General features: G+C 53.2%; 3 protein-coding genes and 1 long non-coding RNA gene across 6 annotated transcripts; 2 read left to right on the top strand and 2 right to left on the bottom strand.

Moving 5' to 3' along the window:
• Positions 1 to 2,439: 2,439 nt before the first annotated feature.
• SPRED3 (sprouty related EVH1 domain containing 3) lies at positions 2,440 to 8,384 on the bottom strand. 2 transcript variants are annotated; one of them, XM_028530302.2, is made up of 5 exons: positions 8,197 to 8,384; positions 6,898 to 7,066; positions 6,724 to 6,800; positions 4,260 to 4,409; positions 2,440 to 3,531 (listed from the first exon to the last, which is right to left on the bottom strand). In XM_028530302.2, the coding sequence occupies exons 1-5, from the start codon at positions 8,371 to 8,373 to the stop codon at positions 2,908 to 2,910; spliced, it is 1,197 nt and encodes a 398-aa protein (XP_028386103.1). In that variant the 5' UTR covers positions 8,374 to 8,384; the 3' UTR covers positions 2,440 to 2,907. The 2 variants fall into 2 exon arrangements, with proteins under 2 accessions (XP_028386103.1, XP_035869471.1); XM_036013578.1 differs by having other exon boundaries at positions 8,290 to 8,384.
• A 1,011-nt stretch (positions 8,385 to 9,395) lies between these two features.
• On the top strand, positions 9,396 to 14,509 carry GGN (gametogenetin). Of its 2 annotated transcripts, XM_028530313.2 has the most exons (3): positions 9,396 to 10,895; positions 11,584 to 13,446; positions 14,332 to 14,509. In XM_028530313.2, the coding sequence occupies exons 2-3, from the start codon at positions 11,603 to 11,605 to the stop codon at positions 14,447 to 14,449; spliced, it is 1,962 nt and encodes a 653-aa protein (XP_028386114.1). In that variant the 5' UTR covers positions 9,396 to 10,895; positions 11,584 to 11,602; the 3' UTR covers positions 14,450 to 14,509. The 2 variants fall into 2 exon arrangements, with proteins under 2 accessions (XP_028386114.1, XP_028386115.1); XM_028530314.2 differs by having other exon boundaries at positions 9,396 to 13,446.
• Positions 14,510 to 15,213: 704 nt separating this feature from the next.
• Positions 15,214 to 21,710, bottom strand: PSMD8 (proteasome 26S subunit, non-ATPase 8). Its single transcript, XM_028529933.2, has 7 exons — positions 21,389 to 21,710; positions 20,310 to 20,382; positions 20,088 to 20,190; positions 18,752 to 18,917; positions 17,725 to 17,825; positions 16,468 to 16,579; positions 15,214 to 15,741 (listed from the first exon to the last, which is right to left on the bottom strand). The coding sequence occupies exons 1-7, from the start codon at positions 21,557 to 21,559 to the stop codon at positions 15,604 to 15,606; spliced, it is 864 nt and encodes a 287-aa protein (XP_028385734.1). The 5' UTR covers positions 21,560 to 21,710; the 3' UTR covers positions 15,214 to 15,603.
• Positions 21,711 to 21,776: 66 nt separating this feature from the next.
• LOC118497477 lies at positions 21,777 to 22,932 on the top strand. Its single transcript, XR_004900000.1, has 2 exons — positions 21,777 to 21,853; positions 22,612 to 22,932. It is a non-coding gene; the product is annotated as an uncharacterized LOC118497477 (long non-coding RNA).
• The last annotated feature ends 1,809 nt before the right edge of the window (positions 22,933 to 24,741 follow it).

The raw sequence follows: 24,741 nt of genomic DNA, 5'->3' as shown, positions 1-24,741 counted from the left end.
TGTCAAGTTCATAAACAACTTGTGGGAAATTACTTTTGTGTTCTGTTCACTGCTTTATCTTCAGAGCCTAGAACAAGACTTGGCATATAGTAGGTACTCAATACATGTACTTGATGGAATGTACAAACTCAGCTGGAGGGTCTGCTTGCGACAAGGTTGGGAAGGAGAAGACAATCGGGAAAGAGACTGGTGTGGGGTCGCAGGGGCCTATGGACAGCAGAATTCATGGGGCAGCAGGTCTCAGGGAATATCAGTATTCAATATCTGAGGGGGAATACCCCTCTCAGAGAGGTCTGAGTTCCAAGATGAGTGGACGAGGCACACTGGCACAAATAAAGAACACAGGCTGAATCTTTGTCGAAGACATTTCTTGGAGCGAATATCTCATGCCCTCTCCCTGGATGACAAGGCTGGGTCTTTGGCTCCCCCACCACTTCAACCTGCACTGACAATAACAATATTGAGGTCACAGACTGGCTTGGAATCAAGATCAGGAAGATAAATGTCAAGGTGCCTCCCCTAAGTCTGGAGGCCAAGTATCCAATCTGAGGGGCAAGCAGCTGGGAAATTGGGCTTGGGGGCTCCAGGGTCTGAGGTCTTCTTACACCCCAGGGCCCGCTCTCCATGCACCCTTGATTTGGGGGTGATGAAGAGAATTCATGGATCAGAGGTGGGTGTCTTCAGGGAGCAGGACTGGGAGACCTGGGAGAGGTGGTGCTGGGGGACCTTCCCCCCAGTCCCCACCGCTTCATCTGCAGATCCCACAGCACCTTACAGCACTCTGGTCCCCTGTCCCGCCCCTCCCCAAAGCGAGGTAGGTTAAAAATGGAGCTTCCCCTGCCCACCACAGGAGACTGAGACACAGAGAAAGGAATGGGGACCCAGGGTGCCTAGCCCCCAATTCCTCTGCCCTCAGATCTAGTATGACGATGATGAGAGCTGGGCAAAGAGGGGATGAGAGGGATACCTCCCTTTATCTCACCCCTTCCTGGGCCTGTTTGGGAGAGCTGAATCTCAGGTTTCAGATATAATAGTTAACATTTCAAGGAGTGACAGAAGGTTCTATTCATCCCTCTGGCCCCTTTGACCTATCCCTTGAACCTCCACAAACCCACCCAAGTATGACTAACAAAGAGAGGTAAGTGCACATTTCCAGGTACTTGGGACCAGATGCAGGTCCCGAGCCCACACAACACTGAGATCATCTTGCTCCAAGGCTTTGACTCCTCTCCCCCAACCCATTCAGGACCTTAGATTTGAGGGACCCTGGAAGTCCTATTCCAATCAGGGAAAAGAGACTGTGGGATCCCTTTCCCTTGAAGAGGGGTCTCAGAGGGCCATGAAACAGGGGACAGAGAGAAACAGTGTGTGTGTGTGTGTGTGTGTGTACCAGCAGAGCTATGGCTAGCCCAAAACATGCCTTTGTGCAACTTAGAAAAATGCACACCTTCCTCCAAGGGCAGCGTGGCCAGCAGCGTGGTGTGTATTCCAGCCTACTCACCACCTTGGCCCTGTGCCTTCGGTTAATGAACAGCCTGCACAATCAACTAAGGCAATGTTGGGTCATAGAGATGGGAGTGGGGAAACTCTCATTGGTCCTGGAGTCCAACAACATGAGCTCAAAAAGGTGGGTTCTTCCCTGAGGGGAAAGGGATAGTTCTGTGGGATGCTGGGGACATGGGTGGGGCCTTAGGACTAGAATTCCAGAATCTGGGATCTTGGGATTTCAGGGGCAAGTCTCAGGGCATATCAGACTAGAGACTTGAGTCCCAAGAAATCAGAGGGTGCTAGGGTCCTGGGGCACCTCAGACCTGTCTCTGGTATGGAGGGACCAAGGTCTTGGGTCAGGGATAATCCCAATGCTGTATAGGCTTAAGCCATGAATTTGAAGGGTCAGTGGCACCTTGGGGTCTTGGATCCAGTGCTTCTAAAGCACCTTGGGGTCACCCAGGGACTGGGGACCAATGGGACAGAGGTCTGGGTTGTCATGAACATCCCATCTTTTGGGAGCTGGGCTTCCAGCTGTTAGGGGATTGGGGTTCTGTGCGTACCAAGAAGCCAAAGATTCCAGGACATTGAGGCTGGAAATCCACATCCAAGAGGGCTATCTGAGGATTCTGGGACCAGTGTCTTGGGCCCTGAGGTGTTGGTGACCTTCAGTCCTAACCTGAAAGTACTAGATACCTCAGCGTCCTCTAGATGACACCCAAAGCTCCTGGGAACACTGGCTGCTTGGGGGGGTTCGGTGAGGGGAGTCAGGTGTAAAGTGGTCTTCGATCCCTGGCTTCCAGAGCATCTTGGTGTGGGATGTCTGGATGGGGGTGGTCAGGGCATGTCTGGTTGAGCATATCCAAGGACCTGGGTCGTTTTAGGAGGGCTCAGTGTCTCAGGAGTCCTAGAGCTACAAGAATACCTCAGATATGGGTGCCTCAGGTTTCAGGTGAGTATTCAGGGACCATTTGGGGTGGTTCTAGGTCCTGTGATCTCAAGATCTGGGAGAAATTGTACACAAGCAGGGTCAGGTATTGGCAACTCCTGACTAATTCTGGGTCTGTTATCTGAGGGTTTGCTCAGGGATCCGTGTGCTCCCAGGCCTGCCTGGTGTGAAGCTGGAGGATGCCTGGTGTCCCCTCAGTCTAGGCCATGGCAGGAAGGGGACAATGGGATGAGGACGCCAGAACTCAGGATGCCTGGGACCTCTTAGGCAGACAGCCCAGTGAAGGTGGGCCTGCGATCCCTCAATCCTAGATTTGGGATCCAGGTTCCAGGTCTGGGGTCTCTCAATCCAAACTCAACCTCCAAGTTCCGGATGTGCCTAGGTTTAGCTTTTGGGTCCGAATGGAGTCCGGGGTCCTGGACCCTCAACTTTGGGTCCTCGTTCTGGAGACCGGACCCATTAGACCATCCTCACCGCGCAGCCTCCTCGTGGCGACCCCCGCAGCCAGCGCAGCCGCATCGGGCCGCAACCCAGTGGCAGGCGCGCAGGGGTGCATAGCAGCAGAGGCAGGGCACTGCCAGGGAGAGTGCGGCCAGTGCAGCCCAGCGCGCAGCGGGGCGTGGGTGGCCCGGCTCGCAGGCGCAAGGGTCCGAGAAGTCGCCCTCAGCGTCAGACAGGCAGTGGTAGAGCAAGCTCTCTGCGCACCACAGGCAACTGAGACGGCGCACCAGCAAGCGACCTGGGTCTGGGGCCTCTGCGCAGCGACCACCACGCCCATCTGCTCTGCGGCGGAAGAGCGCTCGGCAGTGCACACAGCGCGCCGCCTCCTCCGCCTCCGGGGACGCCTTGGCAGGAGCTGGGGGCACAGTCTCTGTGAGAGGGGCGGGTAGGGTGGCTGGGGGCCCCTGGGCTGCACCCCTCAATGCGCCAGTCTTGGCAAAGCGTACAACGCAGGTGGACAGGGTGAGGGGCGCAGGAAGCCCTGGGCGCCGATAATCCTCATAGCCGCGGCCGCCCCAGCCAAGGCCCCCTGCCCCGCCCAGGGCCTCTGAGTGTTCCGGAATCTCCGTGAAGGGTAAGAGCGGAGGGTAACTCTGTGGGATGAAGGGACAGGAGAACCCGTTAGCGGGGTCTGTGATCCGCCCACATCGCACCCCAATCCCAATTCATCAGTCTCAGAAAACCTAAGAATCCGAAGACCCTGCCACAGGCTTCATTCACGCGAGAATAACTTCCAAACTGCTAGCCCTCTCCTCTCCCAAAGACAGAGGAAATCTAGGGACAGACAGAAGAATCCAGGCAACAAGCCCACGTCTTGAGGACCTGGTTCAGGCCCCAGTCCCGTCCTCTCTCAGAATGCAGAAGTCCCAGCCCACAGGCTCCTCTACGCTCAGATCCAGGTCTGGACTGCTACCATCTCTTCCTTCAGAATGCAAGAGTCGGGTCACCAGATTCCTTTTATCCCCTGGGAGGCCCAGCCCCATCTTGTCCCCAACCTCATAAATTAAGCCGTCCAAAGAACTTCGCTGAGTACCAGCAGCCCTCTAATACACTAGAATTCATTGCCCAAGTCGACTCCCAAACCGCTCTGGAAGTCAGAACTATCCAAAATCTCCAGGAGCACAGGAAGCACTGGAGGTTCTCCCCCAACCCTTCGAGGAACCCAGGCCTACAGGCTCCCTCCTACCCCACCCATTACAGGCCAGCCATCCCTCAGGATGTTTGCAAGTTTCCCCCCTCTCTGAAGCCTCAGTTCCCACCCACTCTGAGACCCAGACCCCATGGGGAGCCCCAGACTTCCGCAGGGGGTCGGAAGGCACACCTGAGCAGAGGGGCGTCGGTGCTGGGGGGGCGTGGCCAGCCCAAAGCCAGAAGCTGACTCTACGATGACTGTGGGGGTCGCAGCTGCAGCGGTGGTGGGAGGTGTCTCCTGGCGGCTGTGACTGGAGGAGGAGTCGCTGTCCACGTGGGACTGGAGGAGATTGGCGGCCTCAGAGGTGGACCAGCCCAGCCCAGCAGATGCCCTCGCATAGACCCCCTCCCATTTCATGCGAGGGCTCTGGGGCCAGACAGGCCTGGATTCAAACTCCAGCTCTGCCTCAGACTTTTTGTGTGGCCTCCGACAAAAGAACTCATTTCTTTGAGCCTCAGTTTCCTCCTTTGTAAAATGGGGATCATAATGTCTATTCATAAGGCCGTGGCTAGGATCCACTGTAAAGGGCATAACACATGCCTGAAGTTTAGGGAGAGCTGGAAATGGTTCTTGTTACTATTATTTGACCCTCCCCTCTCCCCTTATCCGCTCAGCTCACCAACCTACAGAACATCAAATCATGCCTATCCCTTCTCAGAAGCCCTCTCCCTTGGCCAGTCAGCTGCCTTCCTGCCTCATGCCCACCACCACACCTTTCTGGGGGCAGAGTCACCCACCTGGAATGTGTTCCTTCCCATCCGGACCAAGCTTGGTCCTTTACAAGGTGAAACACCACTTCTCAGACCCTCAGTTTCCTTTCTGGAACTTGGGAATCATTTCTGCCTCACCTGTTTACTATCTGCAATAGCCATTCATTGAGCACCCACGACATGCCAGGCTCACAAAGGCTGTTGGGAGGATGCGAGACGGAGCGTGCAAGGCATGGCATCTTTTCCGAGGAAGGGCTTGATCATCGAGAATTGTCTTGTGTGACTTTTGTAGACCCGCCTGCACCTCCCATTACCCCGTGAGTCCCCCTGGTCTGCACAGGGGACCAGTTTTGTTTCTCAGTGTCCTCAGGCAACCCCCACTGTCCCCAGCAAGTGCCAAATCGCATGGACATTCTGTGCATTTATTGATTCAAGAAATTTATTTAACACATCTTTACTGAACACTTACTGTATACCTACCAGCCCTGTTTTAAGCTTTGGAGATGCAGCAAGAAAGCAACAAAAGATCCTTGCCCTCCAGGAGCTGACATTCTAGCATAGGAGAATGGGAGTAAAACCAATAGACAAGAAAATTGTCTAGTGAGAAAGAAAGGAAAATATTTTAGAAGCTGGGAAAAAATTAGAACAGGATAAGAAGCATTAGGAGATTTCAATTTAAACAAGTTCCTCAGGGAGGGCCTCAGTGAAAAGGTGACATGTGTGTAAAGCCCTGAAGGATGGGATATAAGGGAATGAGCCATGTGGAAATTTAGGGGAAGAGTGTTCCAAGGCACAAGGACCAGCCAGTGCAAAGGCCCTGAGATAGTATTGTGCCTGCCCTTTGGAGTAACAGTGAGGAGGTCAGTGTGGCTAAAGCAGAGTAACAAAGGGGGAAAATAAGAGGGGGCCAGATGGTGTGGGATCTCAGTACCGCCGTAAGGACTTTGTCCTTACAAAGTCAGATGGAGCCCTGGCAGGGCTCTCAGTGGCGGATGGCCATGATCTGACTCAGATGTCAACAGGGTCACTCTGGCTGTGTGTGGGAAGAGGGAGCAGGAGATGGGGTATGGGTGGGAGGAGTTGACAATGAGAAGCTGGTGGGGTGGTCTAGTTGGGGGACAAGGATGGGCAGTTAACAGGGTGGAGACAGAGTCTGACCATTTTGGAAGTGAAGCCAATATTTGCTGATGGATTAGATGAGGGGCATAAACAAAGAGAGGAGTCAAGGATGACTCCAAGATGTGCATCCTGAGAAATTAAAAGGATGACTTGTCATTAACTTGTTTATCCATTTACTTAAAAAAAGATTTTATCTATTTATATTTAGAGAGAGGGGAAGGGAGGGAGAAAGAGAGAGAGAAACATCAATGTGTGAAAGATACATCGATTGGTTGCCTTTCCCACGCCCCCAACAGGGGACCTGGCCCGCAACCCAGGCACGTGCCCTGACAGGGAATCAAACAGGCAACCTTTCCATTAGCAGGCTGGCACTCAATCCACTGAGCCACACCAGCCAGGGTAATTTATTTTTAATATTTATTCTATTTTGCAGTTTGCCTTTCTTTTTTTTCTGCCTTTCCACACTAGAAGAGAAGCTCCATGAGGAAAGGGACTTTGTTTTGCTCACTGATGTATCCCCACGGCCTAAAACACTACTTACTGAAGGTCCTCAATAAATACTCTTGAATATGAATGTGTGAACGCATATTATCATGATAGAATAGAAACTACAATAACTGGGATTGAGTTGACCTGATAGTTTGGACAAAAATTTCTGTCCCCAGCATGTGGTATGGTGCCTGATACACAGTAGGTGCTCAAGAATATCTGTAGAATAGAAATAAACCCCTGCCCTTCCAGCAGAGCTGGTCCTGAAGACTCACCGTCAGAGGGCAGGGGGTCTCAGCAGTGTCCTGGGAAGGGGAAGAGGAAGAGGAGGAGGAGGAGGGGGTAAGCGAGCCTGGGGCAGGGAGAGAGGCAGAGAGTGAGTTATGTGGACCCCAGCTTCTCCCACCCCTCCACCCCGGCTCCCAGTGCCCACCACCTGCACCGCTAACCTTGACCCAGTGCAGCCAGTGCAGTCAGCAGGCTCTTTTGGAACTCATCAGCCTCTGCAGGACTCTGAAATGTCAGCCCAAACTTGCAGTCACCTAGGCTCCAGTGGTGAAAGATGGGGTTCACCTTGTTGTAAACCAAGCCTGGCCTCAGGGGACACTCCAAGGTGGTCTGAGGGGCAGGAGGAAGACAGGTCTGGCACCTCCCCCTAGCCATGCCTGAGACTTCTCTACCCCCAGCCTCTCTGTGCACCCCAGCATCCCACAAACCTCATTTCTCAACCCTAGATATACCCCTGGACCCTGAGCAATAACACCCTTCAATTTTATTGAGTACATATCTGGTACTCCAATTCCCCCCAAAACCCCTTAATTCCTACATTTTCTAATACACCCACCCCAATATTCCAATAGGAATTCCAAATCTTCTTGAATGCCTCAACGAATTCATTAGCCCTTTCCTGATAGCCCAATATTCCACCTTCTGACTCAACAGTACACCCTAAACTTTAGTAAATACCTCAAAATATTACTGTTAATCCCCTCTCAGTGCCTCAATAGTCTCCCAAAATGCTAGCCCCCAAATTCTTATCAAACTCCCAAAGATTTCCCCACATAGTGTTCAACACCCTAGATGTTCCCTCACATCCTTGCCCAGCATCATTACACTCCTTCACATCATTTCAAATCCCGAAGCATTGTTCCTTCTGACCCCTGCTCTAAAATACAACCTTTCTCCCAAGACTTTGCAAACCATCCAGATCTTTCTACTACACTCCTAGCTGAAACTTCAACAGTGTCCTTCCAAATTGTTCCAGATAGCCCAGAACATTCCTGCTGAACCCAAACATATTTGACATGTGCAGATGGTCCCCCACCGAATGCCTCTATATACTTAGGGCAGGCAGGGGCCAAGAGTGTAGGGCCTCATGGCGAGGATCTCTGAAGAGAAGGAGCCATGACAGAGCTCTAGGCCGAAGAGGGACACGATCTGAGCAGCTGTTAGCAGAGCCCCTGTAGAACACATTGAGGTGGGGGAAGGAGCAGGGCAAGGAGAGCAGTGAGGAGGCTGCTGTGACAGTCTCAGGGATGATGGCAGTGGACAGGACCTTCTTAAAACCACAAACGTTCCTGAAACTCCCAACTTGTATCTATAGGACAGATATTCACTTCTAAACTCCATCCCACATCCAGGTCTGATTCCCAGGCTTAGAGCTGACCTGACCTCACCTTCGCACTCCCAGCCCCATTTCCCTATTTCCCCATGCTCCCACCCTACTCCCACGCCCCACAGTGGCTCACTTTCTGGTCCCGGAGTCGCTCCCCGTGGATGACGTAGTGCCCCTGGCGGGCCCCCCCCTCGGGCCTGGCCCCTCGGACCCGACATACGCTCACCTGGCTGAGGCCCCCACCCCCCACAGGCAGCCAGCCCCCACTGGAGTCATCTCGGGCCATCACCACAGCTCGGACCCGAACCATGTACCTGGAGGTGAGGGGAAAGGGCATGGTCAGTGAGTTCCAATCCTGTTCTCCCATTCCATGCTCCCCCAGCCCTCATCTCCACTCTTCTCTCACATCTGGATCCACTGTAGCCTTCACCACTGCTACTCAGCTTACCTTCTATTCCCACCTTCTCCCCTATTCCCTCCATCTCTCCCCATGCCCTTCTTCCAGCATGGCTTCTTTCTTCCTCATGCCACCTCTTTCCTCCCATGCCTACCTTTTCCAAATCTACCTTTTCTCTCCACACCCCTTTCTTCCCTCTGCCCATCTTTCCCATCCATACCCCACAGCCTCGGTTTCCCACTTCCCTTCTCTTTCCTGCTCATCCCCTATCAATCCCATCTCCTTCTCCGTTCTCTCCTCTCCTTCTCATACCCACAGCCCCACCCATCCTTCCCCCTCACAGCTGGGTGCCTGCGCATATGTATTTTCTTAGAGCCCATCAATTCAGCTCCAGTCCCCCTTACACTGCCTCCGCACCTTGCCGCCCAGGCCACTGGCTGGGTGAGAAACCCAGGCTCTCTTCCCCCCACTCCTTCCCGGATTTATGAATGAGACCGGATGCAAAGCTCACTGAGTCACCCGGTAACGGGAGATGGTCAGGGAGAGAATCAGAAATGACCAGAGAGAGCCCGAAAGGGAGATGGAGGCAGGAGAAGTCAGAAACCGACGATCGAGACACAGCCAGAGAGCATTTCATTCACAAAAAACCAAACCTGTTCCCTCAGGCCCCAGCCGAGGGAAGGCAAAGCAGCGATTGACCGGGGGAGGGGGTGGCTTGATCCCTCCTCTTCCCCGCCCCAGCATCCTTCAAAACCATTTTACCCCGCCCCCAGCTTAGGAGACGTAGCCCTCCGCCCAGTAATCGGGATCACTGTCCAGCCCCTCACTACCACCTAGCGCAGGGACCCGGGCGTCCCAGACTTAAAGGTCCATGCTACGAGCTCTAGCCCGTTCCCCCACTTGCAGGCTGCCAGGTTTCCCCAGCCCTTCAGTAGAGGAAGGGGCGGCCGCAGCGCCCCCAGCCCCCTTTTCTCAATGGGATGGGATTTTGTGAATGAGCAGTCACGTGACTCTGCTTCCTTTGTCCGCCCGCCTCCCCCGACAACAGGTGAAGCACAGAAAAAGGGCAGGGGTCCCCCGCAGGGCCTAGCTGGGATAGGACGCCGGGATTTCTGGGTGTCCTACGCTCCCCACACGTTTCCCGGGGGAGTGATCCCCACAGTTCCTCAAAAGTGGGGGTCCTGTACTAAATTTTATGAATGGAGCGTCCTTGGAGGAAGTCCGGGCCCCCCAAATGGAGACTGGTACCCCAAATGGCTGCCGTGCAGTTTAGGGGCCCCCACTCCCTTGTCCTTCCATCCGGGATCTGGGGAGCGCCCGGGTGGGCAGGAGGCGCAACGCGGTCCTGTCCGCCCCCACACCAGGACAGATCTGTCAGCCCCCGCCCACTCGACCCCCGAGGCACCTGCCTGGGAGGCTCCGGCCGGGCTCCGAGCTGCGGCGACGTGGCCTCCTCCTCCTCCTGTTCGCTCAGGCTCCCTCGCTGGCTCCGGCGGCGCTAGAGACGGGCTCCGGGAGTCGGGGCGAGGGGGGAGGGAGGGGGAGCCTGGAAGATGGGTGGGGGGAGGGGGCGGCTTGGGGGAGGTGTAAACGCGAGGCGGGCGTACTTGCCCTCTGGGTCCTAGAGCCCGGCAACGTCTCCTACGAACAGCCCCCCAGCCCCCATTTTCTCAGGACCCAGAGAGAACCCCCTACTTTTCCACCCATCCGCACCATTGGTCCCTGAGGATGTGAGGGAAGGGGTCCGGTACATTGCTTGGTCTCACTGTTCTTAAGAGGCAAGGGTCTACGCTTTGGGTTCTAAATGGAAGGGGCTAAATGCCTGGCAATACTTGAAAAGGGTGGGGCGAGAAGGGAGCGAGCATTTGCAAGGGGGCGGGGTCAGAGGGCCCAAGAAAGGAGAGACTGAGGGCGCCAGAGGCATGACAAGTGAATGCGTCACGGAGGGGGCGGGCCCACGGTGGGTGGGCCTTCTGGGCAGGCGGAGGAGAGGGTCTTGGGAGTTTAGAAGTAAATTGTTTTACGGGTGGGGCACCTGAAATCCAAGAGGGAGGAGCTACGTACCAGTGTTCCTAATGGGCGGGGCTTTGGGAAAGAGAGTAACAGAGGGGCGGAGCATTGTAAAGGGGAGGAGCGAAGGAGAATGTTCTAAAGGGGTGGGGCCTAGAACTCCGAGGACTGGCAGCAGGGAAGGAGACTCCCAAGTATTTCCAGAGACCCAGGTTCGTAAGGGGCCGGGCTCAAGCTGTCTGACTGGAGGGCGTGGCCTCGAGGCCAGAGGCGGGGCCTAGATCTCGGGGTCTGCCCTAGCTGTCTCGCCCACTTGCCTTCACCCGCACCCCCGTTCTTTTCGGTTATTTTCTGCTACGGCCGTTCCCCGCCCTGCCCTGGGCCCAGGGGGCCACTGTCTGGACTTTAGTGGGCAGGAGGAATCGGTGAGTGGGAGTCTTTGGACGAAGGAGCCTAGGGCACAGCTTGGGGAAAGGGGTGTGGCCGTTTGTTGAGGCCAGCCGCTAGGCCCGCAGCGGGAAGAGAAGTTTGAGTGCGGCCTGAAGATCTGGCGCTACCTGAGTAGAAGGCAGGCCTCAAATGATCGACAGAGAGAGAGAGATGGGAGGGTTAAAGGTGAGGGCTGATGGCTTAGCAGGACAACTCCTGTAATTTGTTAGGCGAAGCCAGGGCCCGACCTGGGTAGGTGTGGAGGAGGCCCCATTCCCTGACAACCCGGGGCGGGACCCGAGAGTAGGGGTGGGGTTAGAGTGCCGGGAGAGAAGCTTGAACTCCTCTATTCAGAGTGATGTGACCCATGTGACAGGAAAGCCGGCAAGATCTGTGTCTTGGAGCCTGGAGATCTGGGACGTGGCCAAAGTGTAGGTGTGATCTGAGGGACCAGCCAGGGAGAGATGGAACCTTAGTAAACTAAGGGGATGGAGCCTGTGTCAAGAACAGCAGCTGTATGGGGCCATGGGGAAGGTGTGAACGCCAAGAGTCAGGGACCCCAAATGCAGCTAGAGACGGGTGCCTGAGTAGATCTTGGAGGACACGGGAGGACCAAGTACAGCCAGCCACATCGGGTCCCCACAGACCTGGCAGCCTGACTGGCATTAGTTTCTCTGACCACAGTCCCCGACCTCCGTCAGAAATGGGGAACGTGCAGTCGGAGCCGTCCGCGGGCGGGGGCTCCCGAAAAGAGCAGGCCTCGGACCGCTCCTCTGAGTCCCGCCGGAAGTCTTTGGCGGAGCCCGAGGTGACCCCCTCCTCCCCTGCCAGACGCCTGGCTCGCGGGCTGGGCGTTTGGTTCCCTGGCAGCTCAGCGCCCCCGGGACTCCTCGTACCCCCTGAGCCCCAGGCCTCACCCTCGCCCCTGCCCCTGCCCTTAGAGCTGCCCTCGCCAGTGACGCCCCCTTCAGAGGAGGTGGTTGTGGCTGCGGCTGCAGTCTCCACACCACCCCCACCCCCCGTGGGGACCCTGCTGCCCGCGCCGTCTAAGTGGAGAAAACCCACGGGCACTCCGGTGACCCGGATACGCGGTCTGCTGGAGGCAAGCCATCGCGGCCAGGGCGACCCTCCAAGCCTCCGCCCGCTGCCGCCACCGGCCCTGCCACAAACCCAGGAGGACTCCGACCCTGTCTTGAGGGCCCCATCCCCGACTCCGCCACCCTTGGAGCCCCCAAAGCCTCCGTCTTTCGATCGACAACCCTCGGAGAGCAGAATCAGTCCTCCTCTGGCCACACCTGCCGAACCCCCCACAGAAAGCCAGGTCCGGCGCGACGGCGAGAAGCAAACTGCCAGCGCGGCCTGCGGAGGGGCGCTTCCCCAAGGAGGCGAGGGTGAAATGGCCCAGCCTGCGGCCTCTGAGTCCGGCTTGAGTCTGCTGTGTCAAGTCACCTTCAAGTCGGGGCCCCCTTTGCCCCCTGCAGCAGGCTCAAGTTCCTTAGTCGCCAAAGTCTCGCTTGGTGGCGGTGGAGGCAGGGGACTCTTCTCCGCGGCCTCGGGCACCATCTCTTATGCCGAGGTCCTGAAGCAAGGGCCCCTGGCTCCTGGGACTGCTCGCCCCCCGGGAGAGGTACCTCGGGGAACCCAGGAAGCGGAGGGTGGTAATGGAGACAGCGAGGGGTGCTCTGGGCCCTCCTCGGCACCTGCGTCCTACGCCCGGGCCCTTCCGCCACCACCCTACACCACCTTCCCCGGCTCGAAGCCCAAATTTGACTGGGTGAGTCCTCCAGATGGTCCTGAACGCCACTTCCGCTTCAACGGGGCTAGCGGAGGCATCGGGGCCCCCAGACGGCGCGCAGCCGCACTCTCAGGTCCCTGGGGCTCCCCACCGCCTCCGCCAGGGCAGATACATCCAGCTCCCGGGCCCAGGAGGCCCGCACCCGCCGTGCTGGCGCCACCTATGTTCATCTTCCCTGCGCCCACCAATAGCGAGCCTGTGCGCCCCCGGCCTCCCGGCCCACTGGAGCTGCCACCGCCTCCGCCACCACCCACGCCGCCTCCGGCGCCACCGCCTACACCACAGCCACCAGTGCTCCAGCCCACACAGCTTCTTGCAGTGCTCCCGCCCACCCCAGGCTCAGGCCACTTGGAATCCCCCGAGGATCCCACTCTGGCTCCCGCCCCTGCCCCCACCCCGGCCCTCGCCTTAGCTGCAGACCAGGCCCCAGTCCCACCCCCAGCTCTTAAGGCCGAACCGTCGCAGGCAGCGCCCCCGCCCCCGCCCATCAAAGCCCGCACTCGCAGAAACAAGGGCCCCCGTGCTGCTCGGGGCACGACCTGTGAGGATGGCGCTCCTGGAGAGGGTGCTCGCGAAAGGACTGCAGCTACCACGACTGACAGTGGCAGTGGTGGGGCTCCTCCAGCAGGAACGGCTACCACTGGTACCCGACGCCACTGGCCACCCTTCCAGGTGCTTAACTCTTGTCCCTGCAAGTGTTATTGCCGCCACCAGCCACGCCATCGCCGCCTGCCACGCAACGTGTCTGCCTGGTGAGGGGAGGTGGAGGGTTGCGGGCAGGGTTATACTCCTAAGTTCCCAACCCAGCTTCAGGGTATAGAGCCCCATTCAGCCCTTTCGCTCAGGACCTCTGGTGACCCTCAACCTTTTCCTTGGCTGCATCTCAAACCCATCCATGCTCCAACAGGAAACACCTTAGCCCAGCTCCTAGTTATCCAGACCTCCAAGCTGACCCCTGGCTCTCATTACTTTTGTCACTCTGGAGCCATCAGGGAGGGAAGGTGGTCCCAGCTGACACTCTTTAGAGGCTCGATTGGCAATGTCCCCGAGCACCAAGAGGGACCATGTTCCAAGCCCTTCAGGGATGGGAGTGGAGATGTCTATCCCCTAAACCAAATGACTGTAAATGCAGGACTCCGAAGGAGGCCTTAGGTCTAAGCCCCAGACTCCTACCCCTCCCTCCTGCCTATGGCAACTTTTGACTGTGGGACCCAAGATTTTAACCACCAGAGGCCACTGATGCCCAGTCCTTGGGCCTCAGTCTACTGAGGCCCTCTTTGAAGACTACTTCAATCTTCAAATCCAGGGGAGATAATACACCAGCAAATCAACCCTTATACTGAAATTCAGGATTCATCGCGTCTGTCTGATCCTGTCTCCTGAGAATTCTGAATCCCTAGGATACCCTCTAGCCTGGACCCTTGGAGTTCAGTTGGGAAGGGGCAGTGAAGAGGAGGGGATGTTACACCATCACCAACCCTCAGCCCACCTTTCTACTTAGTTTAGATATAGCCCTGCCCTGGACTGCCTATGGGATATTCAGACATGGTTCCTCATGCACATGAAGAATGTGAAGCTCCAAAGGGGTAAGGGCCTGACCACATAGCCAGACCCTGCTGACTCTACCTTCATTCTAGGCTGAGCACGCCCACCAACCACCTGAGTGAGCCATCCTGGGTTGCTACCATCAAGTTGGCTGGCTCCCTGGTAGCTGGGCTGGAGCACTTCGATTTGCAGGCCACCCATTCCAACTGAATGCAGTCTGTTCAATGCCTCTATCCTTCCCTTCTTGACAATAAAATAACCAACCATCCAGATGCCTCACTGTTAAGTCATGTGCTAGGGAAGGAAGGAGTGGAGTGGGGCAGGGCAGAAGTCTCCATGCAGGAACCACATCCTATAAACAAGAAATTGGCCCTGGCTGGTATAGCTCAGTGCATTGAGTACCAGCCTGCAAACCACAGGGTCACCAGTTCAGTTCCCAGTCAGGGCACATGCTTGGGTTGCAAACCAGGCCCCCAGTAGGTGGTGAACCAGAGGCAACCACACATTGATGTTTCTCTCCCTTTCTCCATCCCTTCCCCTCTAAAAATCTTTAAAAAAAATAAATATATAGGAGGTTGGACCAAGAGCAACAGTAATGGAGGTTCCATTCATCCAGCATCCACACCAACGGTCCCCAGGGTGAGATGATCTCATTCCCCTTAATACCATCAGCCCCATTTCTGAGCTTACCTGTTGCTCAAGGGTTCAACAGAAATCACTCTGGAAAGCAGGAGTGATCATTCCCATTTGGGGGAAATTTGACTTTGGAAGACTTAAAAATCCCACAATTGACTCAGTCAGATTTGGACTCGGTTTTAAACACCTCTAGAATTTCAAGGCAGGAAACAGGCTGGGGGGTGTGGGAAGTCATTAAGTCACAGCACTGGCTCAGGAAGGGTGGGAACCAAGGCAAGCTCATGCCTTTTGTTCCAAAAGGTCTCAAACGGGTAGCCCACACATGAGTTCCATCTTGGTTGGCATTGAAACAAAACTGGTTTAATTCATTGCAAACATTTTTTAAATTGGGACATTTTATCCCCCTTCCCAAAAAACTCTGGTGCCTTGGCCTGGCCCTCCTGTGTCCACAGCTGGGTGTAACAGTCCCTTTACCCAGGGCCTGCACTCCCCCAAGCCATAGTGCCATGCCTTTGATACCTTGAGCAAAGGCCACGGGACAGAGGCTACCCCTTGAGGGCCCTCACAGTTGGAAGTTCTTCAGAGATAAGGACTTGTCTCCCCACCGCTCCACCCCCAGAGACAAGGGCCTAGGAGGCAGAATACCCATCCAGCTTTATTGGAGGAAACCCTACACTACAACTGCTTTCAATAATGCAAACCCTGCCCCACCCCAGTGCCTGCTAGGCTCAGACGATCATCTCCAGCTGCCGAGCATACTCGATGACCTGTTTGGCCAGCTCTGTAGAGGGGATGGTAGTATCTTCTGGCTTCTGCTGCTGGCTGGCAAAGCTGTAGTAGTTGTTGAGGCCCAGGACCCACCCTCGCTGCAGAAAGGGAGGGATGAGAGATGGGTGGGGTGATCACACAGGCTCCTTCACCACCCCACAGAGCCAGCACTTACCCATGTAGGCCCTGGCTTGCTTTCCTCACCAGCCCTCATCTACCTGCACAACTTTAGGCAAGTAACTTCACCCCTCTGCACCTCAGTTTCTCCATCTTTGAGACCAGGCCTAGTCACACTCCTCTCCGGGTCTGCTATGAGAATTTAATCAACACTTGTAAAGTGCTGAGAACAATGTTTGGTTCAGAGTAAACAATCACTAAATATCAGCTGTCACCACCATTCAAGTTCAATTTCACCTCTTCCAGCCTGATCTTGACCCTTCTCAGTCACTAGGGTCACTGCACCCCATTTACAGGCATGTCTAGGGGCACCGCTCCTACACAAATACCCCTGACCAAATGAAGCAAAGTCATGTGAGGAAAAAGCTGCAGCCTCCAAGGGATTCTGATAAGGTCAACAACCAACAGATGCCAGTTATCCACCTCCACCTTGCTCCCAGCGTTGTGCTAAGCTCATCTCACACATTAAATTCTAGCCCCACTCTACACATAGGGAAACTGAAGCTCAGAGAAGTTCTGTGGCTTGCCTGAGGTCCCACAGCTGGAGTTTTAACCTGGGCAGTCTTGCTCCAGTGTCCCTCTAGGCTACCCTCAATACTATCAGTGAGTGCACCCATTGGCCCCATAACCCCTTGCACCCTAGCCACCTTCTTGGCGTAGTCTGTCATCTTTTTGGGTGTGTTGAAGAAGAGGATCCGGGTGGCCTCAGTGAAGAGGATTTTCTCATAGGCCTTCTCGATGCATCCAGCAATCTCATCTCTGGGGAAAGAATGAGGTTCTCGCTATTGAGTACATACAGCAAGCACTCCGGCCCTTGTTCCCACTGGTCTGACATGCATGAACTCTGACCATTCAGTTCGGTACTGACTACTGAAGTATGTTTGTTACCTGTCCTGTTTAACCAATGGGAGAGAGGGGCTTGACCAGAGTTGCAAGCCAGGGCCACGGCCAGGTCTCTCTGGCTTCCCAGCCCAAACTCAGAATGCCACTCCCAGCCACAAGGACTTCAGGCTATCTGAAAGCCAGCTGGGTGGGATTCCTGTGAAGGGAATTACATAACCCCACCCCACACAAGGGTGCTGTATTTCATTTCTAGACCCAATCCCAAGGGGGTTCTTTGCACCCGTCAGGAAGCATCGTGATCAACACTGCGTAGAAAAACAGCAAGGCGTGGAGTCACTGAAATGGAAAAGGGGGGGTGGCTCTGGGGAGAAAATGACAGGGGAAATGCATCTGTTTCTGAAGTATTTTGTCTCTTTAGCCAAGGAATAAATATGAGGGCATTAATTTTTTACTCCCTGTTGATTTTGGAGTCAAAATATTTCATAATTAAAAATAGCCCAAACCTGCAAAACTATCCTCCTCACTCCCACCACCTCTCTGGGCTTGGCTTTGCCACCCAAGGAAGAAAAATCCATCTCAGTTTGGCTTCTGTCACCACCTGGACACCCTTTAACTCCTCACAGGACTTTTAAATGTCATGCCCACTTGTCTGTGTGATCTCACTTCTGCCGAAAGCAACCTGAAGGGCTAGGGGACTTGAGGGTACCTATGTAAAGGAAGGGAAACGAAGTAAGGACTCTACAGTTTAGGTGATCTGAGGTGAAGTCACATGACTTGTGGAACACTTCTAAGAAAGGCAGCATGGTCCTGTTTGCTGAGCACTGTCTGGGTGCTGAATCCATGCTCCGTGTCTGACATGTATGGGTACACTCATAAATAGCCCAGAGCAAGATGATGGCTATTTTCCACAATCTCGTAAGTGGTTCCAGTTCATAGAAAAGAAAACCTGATATGCCCAGCCTCCACAGATCACAACTGGCCAGAATGGGATTCAACTAAGGGCTGCCTGACTCCAGATTCAGAGCTTTCTGAACCCCCGAGGGCTCTGGGCCCCCACGTACCTGATAGTGTCAAGCAGGATGTCAATGAAGAAGGTATAACTCTCAGCAGGGATGTTGCCTTTGGCCAGGAACACTTTGTTGTAGCTGCCTTCCATTAGGTACTGCAGAGACCGGGGTAGGGAAGAGGAGAGGATGAGGGAGAGGCAGCCCACCCACTGAGGCTTTACCATACTCCCAGTGCCTCCGTAAGTCCCACTCTGCTAGAACACCCACTCCCTGTGCAGAATGCACACCTGCTCTACCAGGAAGCCCTCCCTGATTTACTTATACACACAAACACTCCCAGCCTGACCAGGGCTGGTATGTAATCATCTCACCTACACTCTCAATCACAGGAGGGAGACAGAGCTGGATGCATTGCAAATCCATTCCTCCTCTGCCCAAGCTGTGCTGCCTGCCTTCACCGCATTCTTAAGTCAAAATCCTTCCAAGAGACCTCAGCTTTAGGAACTACTTCCTAACCTTGGGCACTAAGGCTTTCTCTGACTCTGCTTTTCTTGTTCTAGACACAGGGTCCTCTTTGCTACTCCTCAGCCACACCGGCCATGTTTTTGCCTTGGGGCTTTTGGTCTGGTTGCTCTTCCACTGTTCCCATAGATGTCCACGTAGTTGGGTTCTTCACCCCACAAGTCTTTCTCAAATTTCACATTTTTGGCAAGGCCTTCCATTATTAAAAATCCACCCCTGCTCCTGACTCTCCATCCTCCTTCCTGCTTTATTTTCCTCCATATCACTTAACATCTGAAAGACCATATAGATTACTTAATCCTTTTGTTTTTTGTCTACTTCCTCACCTAGATGTCATGCTCTCAAGGTTTCATCTGTTTTGTTCACTGTACAGTCTGAAAACCAACCATAGTGCCTGGCACATGGCTGGGGCTCATTACTTGTTGGAAAAATAAGCAAATGAATCCACAGGCTAATGGATGGGTGAACCCTACCCACTCCTCCAGGAAACCCTCCCCAGTGGCTGTCACTGCACCACCCCCTTTAGCCAAGCCCTCCCCTTCCCGTTCTCCAGACTCACTTGCTCAAGAGACACAGGATGCTTGATGTATACATTGGTCTGGATGTCCTTGGCAGGCAGCCGCTCCAACTCGGTGTGGAACTCAGCCACCCGGTTCTGAGACAGCAGGAAGAGGAGGTTAAGGCCCAAGAGCTGGTGCATGTATGCTGACTCAGGGAGCTGCTCCCTGTGAACCAGGGAGAGGGAACCAAGGTAAGAAGGACTTAGGTACCTACTGAGCCCCCCATTCCAGGTTCCAGGGACCCTGATGACTATCCCATGCTGTCTCCTTGGAGAGGTAGAGTCTTGGGTTTTCTGATGAAACTCATGTCCAGAGAGGCACGAAGAAGTCACAAGTCATATGGGCCCAAGTGAGTGACTTCACTTCAGTAAAGTAACTCAGCCTCGGTTTCCCCAACTGTAAAAATGGGTATCTCCACAGTATTCATATGGCAGAGATGAGTTAAATAAATAAGGGTTAAATTAATAGGTTAAATTATTTAACCTAGATAAAGTGACTGGAATAGAGCTGGCCCAAATAAATACTATGTATGTGTTAGCTATGATTATGCTATTAGTCATCACCCTTATTTTAAGGGAGAAAATAAGGCCCAGGGAGGTAAGGTCATTTGTCCAAGACCACATAATAGGGAATTGGCAAAATCAGTTTCAAACTCAGGTTTGCCTGACTTCTATGTCAAATTCTTAACCATTAATACATGCAGGCACCACTGAATTATAAAACCATTCAGTTTTATATTAAATACATATCTATTGAGTCCATGCTTGGGCCTGGCCCCATTCTAGCAAAAGTGAGACACAGCCGTGACCAAGACCTCTCTGCCTTTAGGAGGCTCACAGTCCAGCCAAAGAGACAGGCCTGGGATGGTGGAGGCACAGGCAGAGGGATTGGGAATGGGATGGGGAGCTAGGAAGGGGTCTGATATCACAGGAAAGAGCTTGGCCTGGAATCTGAGGCCTATGGAGAGCCATGACAGGTTCCTAGCAGGGGATCAACATGGTCAAATTTTAGTATCACAAAGATTCTACTGACTGCCATGCTGGGGGGCAGGGAGGATGATCCAAGGCCTCAAGGCTGGGGCCAGGGCAGATAAAACATGACGGTGGCTACCACCGGGGAGTGGAAACGTAGTGTGGGAATGTGGAAGGGGAGATGGATAGGTGGCCAACAGAGACTCAGGACCTCCAGGCCAACCCCCAACCCCTCTGGGGATGGAGCTAGGGAAAGGGAAGTTCCCAGACTAGAGCACCCGGAATCAAAGACCTGCCATGTAAACTGCAATGCCCCCCCCCCCCCCCCGCCCCATCCCTCATCAGGGGCAGAGTCCATCCTCACTTGTAATCGAAGTAGTAGCATTTGAGCTGGGCCATGTAGCGTTCGAAGGAGGGGATGTCCTTGCGTAGGATACTCCACTGGGCCCCAATCTCCAGTATGTCACCTGTGGGTGACAGGGCAGGTTCTCAGGAGGTGACTGAGTCCCTCTCCTGATCACCATTGCTGCCGTTTCTGCCATGATCCCCTAATGCCTCACCCTCCACCAACTCCAGTAACACTCACGGGCCAGAATGAGCTGTTGTTTGGTCAGTTTGGTCCCTGTGGTTGGTAGGAAGTTGAGCTCCAGCAGAACCAGCTGACAAGAAGGGATGGAAAAGAAAGAAAAAAGGAAACAGGGTGGGACTTCAAGTAATAATTACTTACTTTTCCTAGGCCTTGGTTTTCCAGCCTAGAAAATATAGCTCATCATACCTTACTCATAAGGTTCTTATGACGATTAAAGGAGTCAACCCTCATAAAGCACTGTGAGTGCTCATTTGGGATGACCTCACATTACAATTAACAGCCCCACTGGGGAAACAAAAGACAAAATCCCTGCCTGATCTAATGGAATCAAGGAGATGAGGGGACAACAGCACCTTCAGTTCTTGGCAGACTTTACTCACATTCTACTGGCTTGGGTCCAGCTTACTCCATGAACCCAAATCCACCCCAGGGAGGGAGGGAGGGACGCTGACTTCCCCATATTGTCCAGTCCACACCTCAGTTCTTATCTGACACCCTACTTAGCTACTTGGTCCAGCCCACAGTATTTGTATTTCCCCAAACACTTGGTCTGAAGCACCCTGAACCCTACTATAAGATTTTTTTTTGGTAGGTTTAGTTCAGCCTTCTCATCTTGGTTGATTTCCCACGCCCCACAGTTGCATCCCTAAACCTCCAATCTCTCAGACCCCCAACTTCGTCTGGTCTAGACTATACACTCCATTACCGCAGCCTTCTTTCAGCAGCCTACGCGGCCCTCTTTCCCCACTTAGTCTTGTCCAGAACCCGCCACCAGGAAAACTCCAACACCCCACCTTGCAATTCCAGCCAGTCAGGCCTCCAAGCATCGAAATTTTGACCTCTCACTCGTTTGTGCTAAAACCCCTCTTCTAACCGCCCCCCGCTAACCTTGGGGCCGCATTTGATCGGTTCCAGGCCCCTCTCACTTCTTCACCCCCTCGATGTTCCCACTTTGGCTGTTCCGAATCCTTCACCTTAGTAGATCTCCATCTTAGTCTGGTCCGCACCGCGGTCTCTCCCGCTGGCCAGACCACGGCTCCGTCCAGAACCCTCGCAGCGCCCTGGGCCACCCGTACCTTGAGACGGCCCAGCTCTTCACCGCACTTGCTAAGGTTGGGGCTTTTACGGTTCCATTCGCCCTTCAGCTGCTCGTACATGCCGGCCGCAGCCTGTAGGACCGCGCCCGAGGCCGCCGCAGGCCCGGAATTCGAGGAGCCCACAGCCCCGTTCAACGCCGCAGTCGCCATCTTCCGTGATGCGGCAAACCGACACCGGATTTACGACAGCGACAGCGAGCGAGGCCTACCGACCGTCTTCCGGAAGAGGTGGGGCCCAGGGGTGGAGCCCAAACCTGGGGCGAGGCTACGACTGCTTGTCTCCGCCCACCGCACTTAGCGCTCAGTAGCTCTTGGGGAGGTGCCCTCGGAGCTCAGCCCTTAATAGGCATGTCAGTCAGCGCTTCGCGGGTAGTCTCCCAAGATGGTGGCCGAAGTCGCCTCCTGCCCTGAGTGGAAATGGCTGCGGTTGCCACGCTTCTTCACGTTCGGTAGTCAGTATATCTGTCTTGGCTTCAGCCTGGACTTTCGAGTCGCTACGTTCCTATCTTGGAGGTTCCAACTTCATTGCGGCAGCTTTTCAAAGCCAAAAGGTGACAGTGGTGGAGCCATTTGGAAAGCTGTGTTTTTCTTTACATTTTATAAACAGGCTTTCACACTTGGGTAACTGTAACGGGGTGCAGCCAGGGCCCCCACAAGTGAAGGATTTGAAATGGGGTTCAGAACTTGGGGTGTCCAGGAAATATAAAAATATAGGATATCCTCACCCCCACAAGCCTGGACTGGGGAAGGGACATATGGAACAGAACCATTGAGAGAGATTTTGCAGGCCAGCTTGATACTTGATATGCAAAAACGGTTATTTTTGTACATTAATAACAGCAGACTAGTCTTAGAACCAGAATGGAGCCAGAAAGTATGCAAAACTTTGACCCATGATGTAACTGAGAGGCAGCTCCCCCTGGTTACAGCTCCTGTGTGAGAGCTTAGAGATGGTTGGCTCCATACCACCAGCCCACACCTGCCAGGCTTACTATGGCAGCCCAGGAAGACTGAAAACTATGGGAGTACTTGGCAGGTGTAGCCAGTTATGGGAGAAATTGGAAATGGGGTTGCAGAGGAGGTCCCAGGCTGGGATTTAAACTAAAGGGGGGAGAGACAATGCAGGACTAGAGACAGGACAATGCGAGACCTTGCAGGGAAGAAAAGAGGTGAAAGGACTCTTGCTGGTGGGCCATGAGAAGGTGCCACGTGGTTTTGGATTAAGAACTGGAGATCTCGGCAATGCAGCTGATGGTGCTGGGGACTGCAGAGAAACCTGCCCAGCTGAGTACGGATGACAGAGGAACCCAGAAAAGTGAGCTTCGGACTTCTGTTCTTTTTCTTCTGGAGGATGTCCTTCTGATTGGCATGTTCTGAGACTGGCCTGCCAGGGCAAAGGAGGGGAGGAAGGACTGTGTGTGTTTGTGGGTGTTTTAAGGGACTTTGGGATTTTAACGGTGAAATTCTGTCATTACCCTAAACCTGTGTAACTTTTGAATAAATAGTTCCTTTGCTTTTTATCAAACTCTGACATTGAGAGCCACAATTCCTAGGAGTGGTGGGCAAAGAACCATAGCATAGAGAGACCCCATATCTGCCCCTCGCCCCATGGGTCCATTCTGTAACATAACCTTCCAAGAGACTAACAGCTGAAACTTAAAGCTAGGTCTTTCTCTCTAGTCTCAGATCATCCTTCCACATTTTCTCAAAGTTTATGCACTTATGCACAAACTTTGACAGAAAATTTACAGAAATTATCCAGTCTTATGACTTTAAATGCCTCATATATGTAGATTCTCAATTTTTTTTCCCGTTCCTGATTCCTTCATACATGCGGTCTGTCCAGAAGGTATCCAGCCATGTAAGATGAAAAATACAGACATTTATTAAAGAAGATACCAGACACAAGAACCATGTACATAGGACAGTGACTTCTCATTCTCCTTCAAAACAAGCACCTTGGGCCTTGGGGCCTGGTGTAGCTCAGTGAATCGAGCAGGTTGTGAACCAAAGGGTCACTGGTTCGATTCCCAGTGAGGGCACATGCCCGGGTTGCAGGCCAGGTCCCCAGTGGGGGCCACATGAGAGGCAACCACACACTGATGTTTCTCTCCCTCTCTTTCTAAAAGTAAATAAAATCTTAAAAACAAAATAGGCACCTTGGGACCACACACAGTTCTCCTGATGGCCACAAGCCTTCCTGTCACATTTTCCTGAATCTCATCAATGGTCTGGAATCTCTTCACTTTGTATAGTGATTTTAGTTTTGGGAAAAGCCAGAAGTTGCAGGGTGCCAAATCTGCACCACAGGGGAACTGAGTCACTTGGGTGATCTGATGTTTTGCCAAAACTCTGCAGGAGACATGATGCATGAGTGGGCACATTGTCATGATGAAGCAGCCAGTCACCAGTTGCCCATAGCTGTGGCCTTCTGAATTATCCAACTAGTTTCTGCAGAGTAATGTTCAAGCTTAATGCAAATTTGGTGCAGAATCATTGCTCTACTTGTTCAGTCATTTTGAATGCAATGGCCGCACAGTACACATGCTCACTCAACGGTGTTGACCGTCCCCACTAACTAGTACAGTGGAGTTGTCATTGTTCATACATGCGCATTCCAATCCACTCTCCTTGGCTGCCAGGTTACATCAATGTCACACAAAATGTTCTCTTATATTAACAATGGTTGGACTTTTTCTGTACACACCTTGTATATCACACCTGCATATTCAACATCTACACTTTTTTTTCAAACCCAGCTCTCTTGTTTTCATCATTTACAGTGTCAACTCCATGAAAGAAGGGTTATTAATTTTCAATATTGCTGTGTTCCCAGCATGTAGTAAACAGTCAATAAATATTTGTTAAAGGAGTGAATGAATGGATATGTAAAATAAGTGGTGTCTTTTAAAAAAGGTTTTAAACAAAAACTACATCTTATGATACATATGTTCTAAAAGAAACATGCTTTTTAGCAATATAATTAAAGTCATCTTTGGAGATCAATGGACACATATCTGACCATTTAAAAAATGGCTGCAACTTACAGTCAAGATGGGGGCAAAGGTAAACACAGCTCACCTCTTCACACAATCTCATCAAAATTACAACTAAAATATAGAACAATCATCATTCAGAACCATCAGAAATCAAATTGAATGGAAGTCTGACAACTACGGAATTCAAAAACCACATCCATCCATAGAGATAAAGAATGGGCTGGTCCCACATCCACATGTGTTGGATAAAAATTAGGACAACTATAATAACATAATAAAATTTAATTTTAAAAAAGGGATATCTAAGGAATGAGGTGTCCCAGCCCCAAACCA

The sequence above is a fragment of the Phyllostomus discolor genome, chromosome 12 (genome assembly GCF_004126475.2).
Source record: "Phyllostomus discolor isolate MPI-MPIP mPhyDis1 chromosome 12, mPhyDis1.pri.v3, whole genome shotgun sequence".
NCBI lineage: Eukaryota > Metazoa > Chordata > Mammalia > Chiroptera > Phyllostomidae > Phyllostomus > Phyllostomus discolor.
Note: the sequence above shows the minus strand (reverse complement) of the source record. Positions and strands in the feature narration are given on the sequence as shown.

Excerpts from the sequence above, each read along its gene's own strand:
- SPRED3 (XM_028530302.2), bottom strand. The coding sequence starts at position 8,373 with ATGGTTCGGGTCCGAGCTGTGGTGATGGCCCGAGATGACTCCAGTGGG. Across the intron at positions 6,801-6,897 it reads ACTGGCTGCACTGGGTCAAG|GCTCGCTTACCCCCTCCTCC; the intron begins GTTAGCGGTGCA and ends TCCCTGCCCCAG. Across the intron at positions 4,410-6,723 it reads AGACCCCCTGCCCTCTGACG|TCCCACGTGGACAGCGACTC; the intron begins GTGAGTCTTCAG and ends AATCTCCTCCAG.
- GGN (XM_028530314.2), top strand. The coding sequence starts at position 11,417 with ATGGGGCCATGGGGAAGGTGTGAACGCCAAGAGTCAGGGACCCCAAAT. Across the intron at positions 13,447-14,331 it reads CCACGCAACGTGTCTGCCTG|GCTGAGCACGCCCACCAACC; the intron begins GTGAGGGGAGGT and ends CCTTCATTCTAG.
- PSMD8 (XM_028529933.2), bottom strand. The coding sequence starts at position 21,559 with ATGGCGACTGCGGCGTTGAACGGGGCTGTGGGCTCCTCGAATTCCGGG. Across the intron at positions 16,580-17,724 it reads ATCCTGCTTGACACTATCAG|AGATGAGATTGCTGGATGCA; the intron begins GTACGTGGGGGC and ends TTCTTTCCCCAG. Across the intron at positions 15,742-16,467 it reads TGACAGACTACGCCAAGAAG|CGAGGGTGGGTCCTGGGCCT; the intron begins GTGGCTAGGGTG and ends CCCTTTCTGCAG.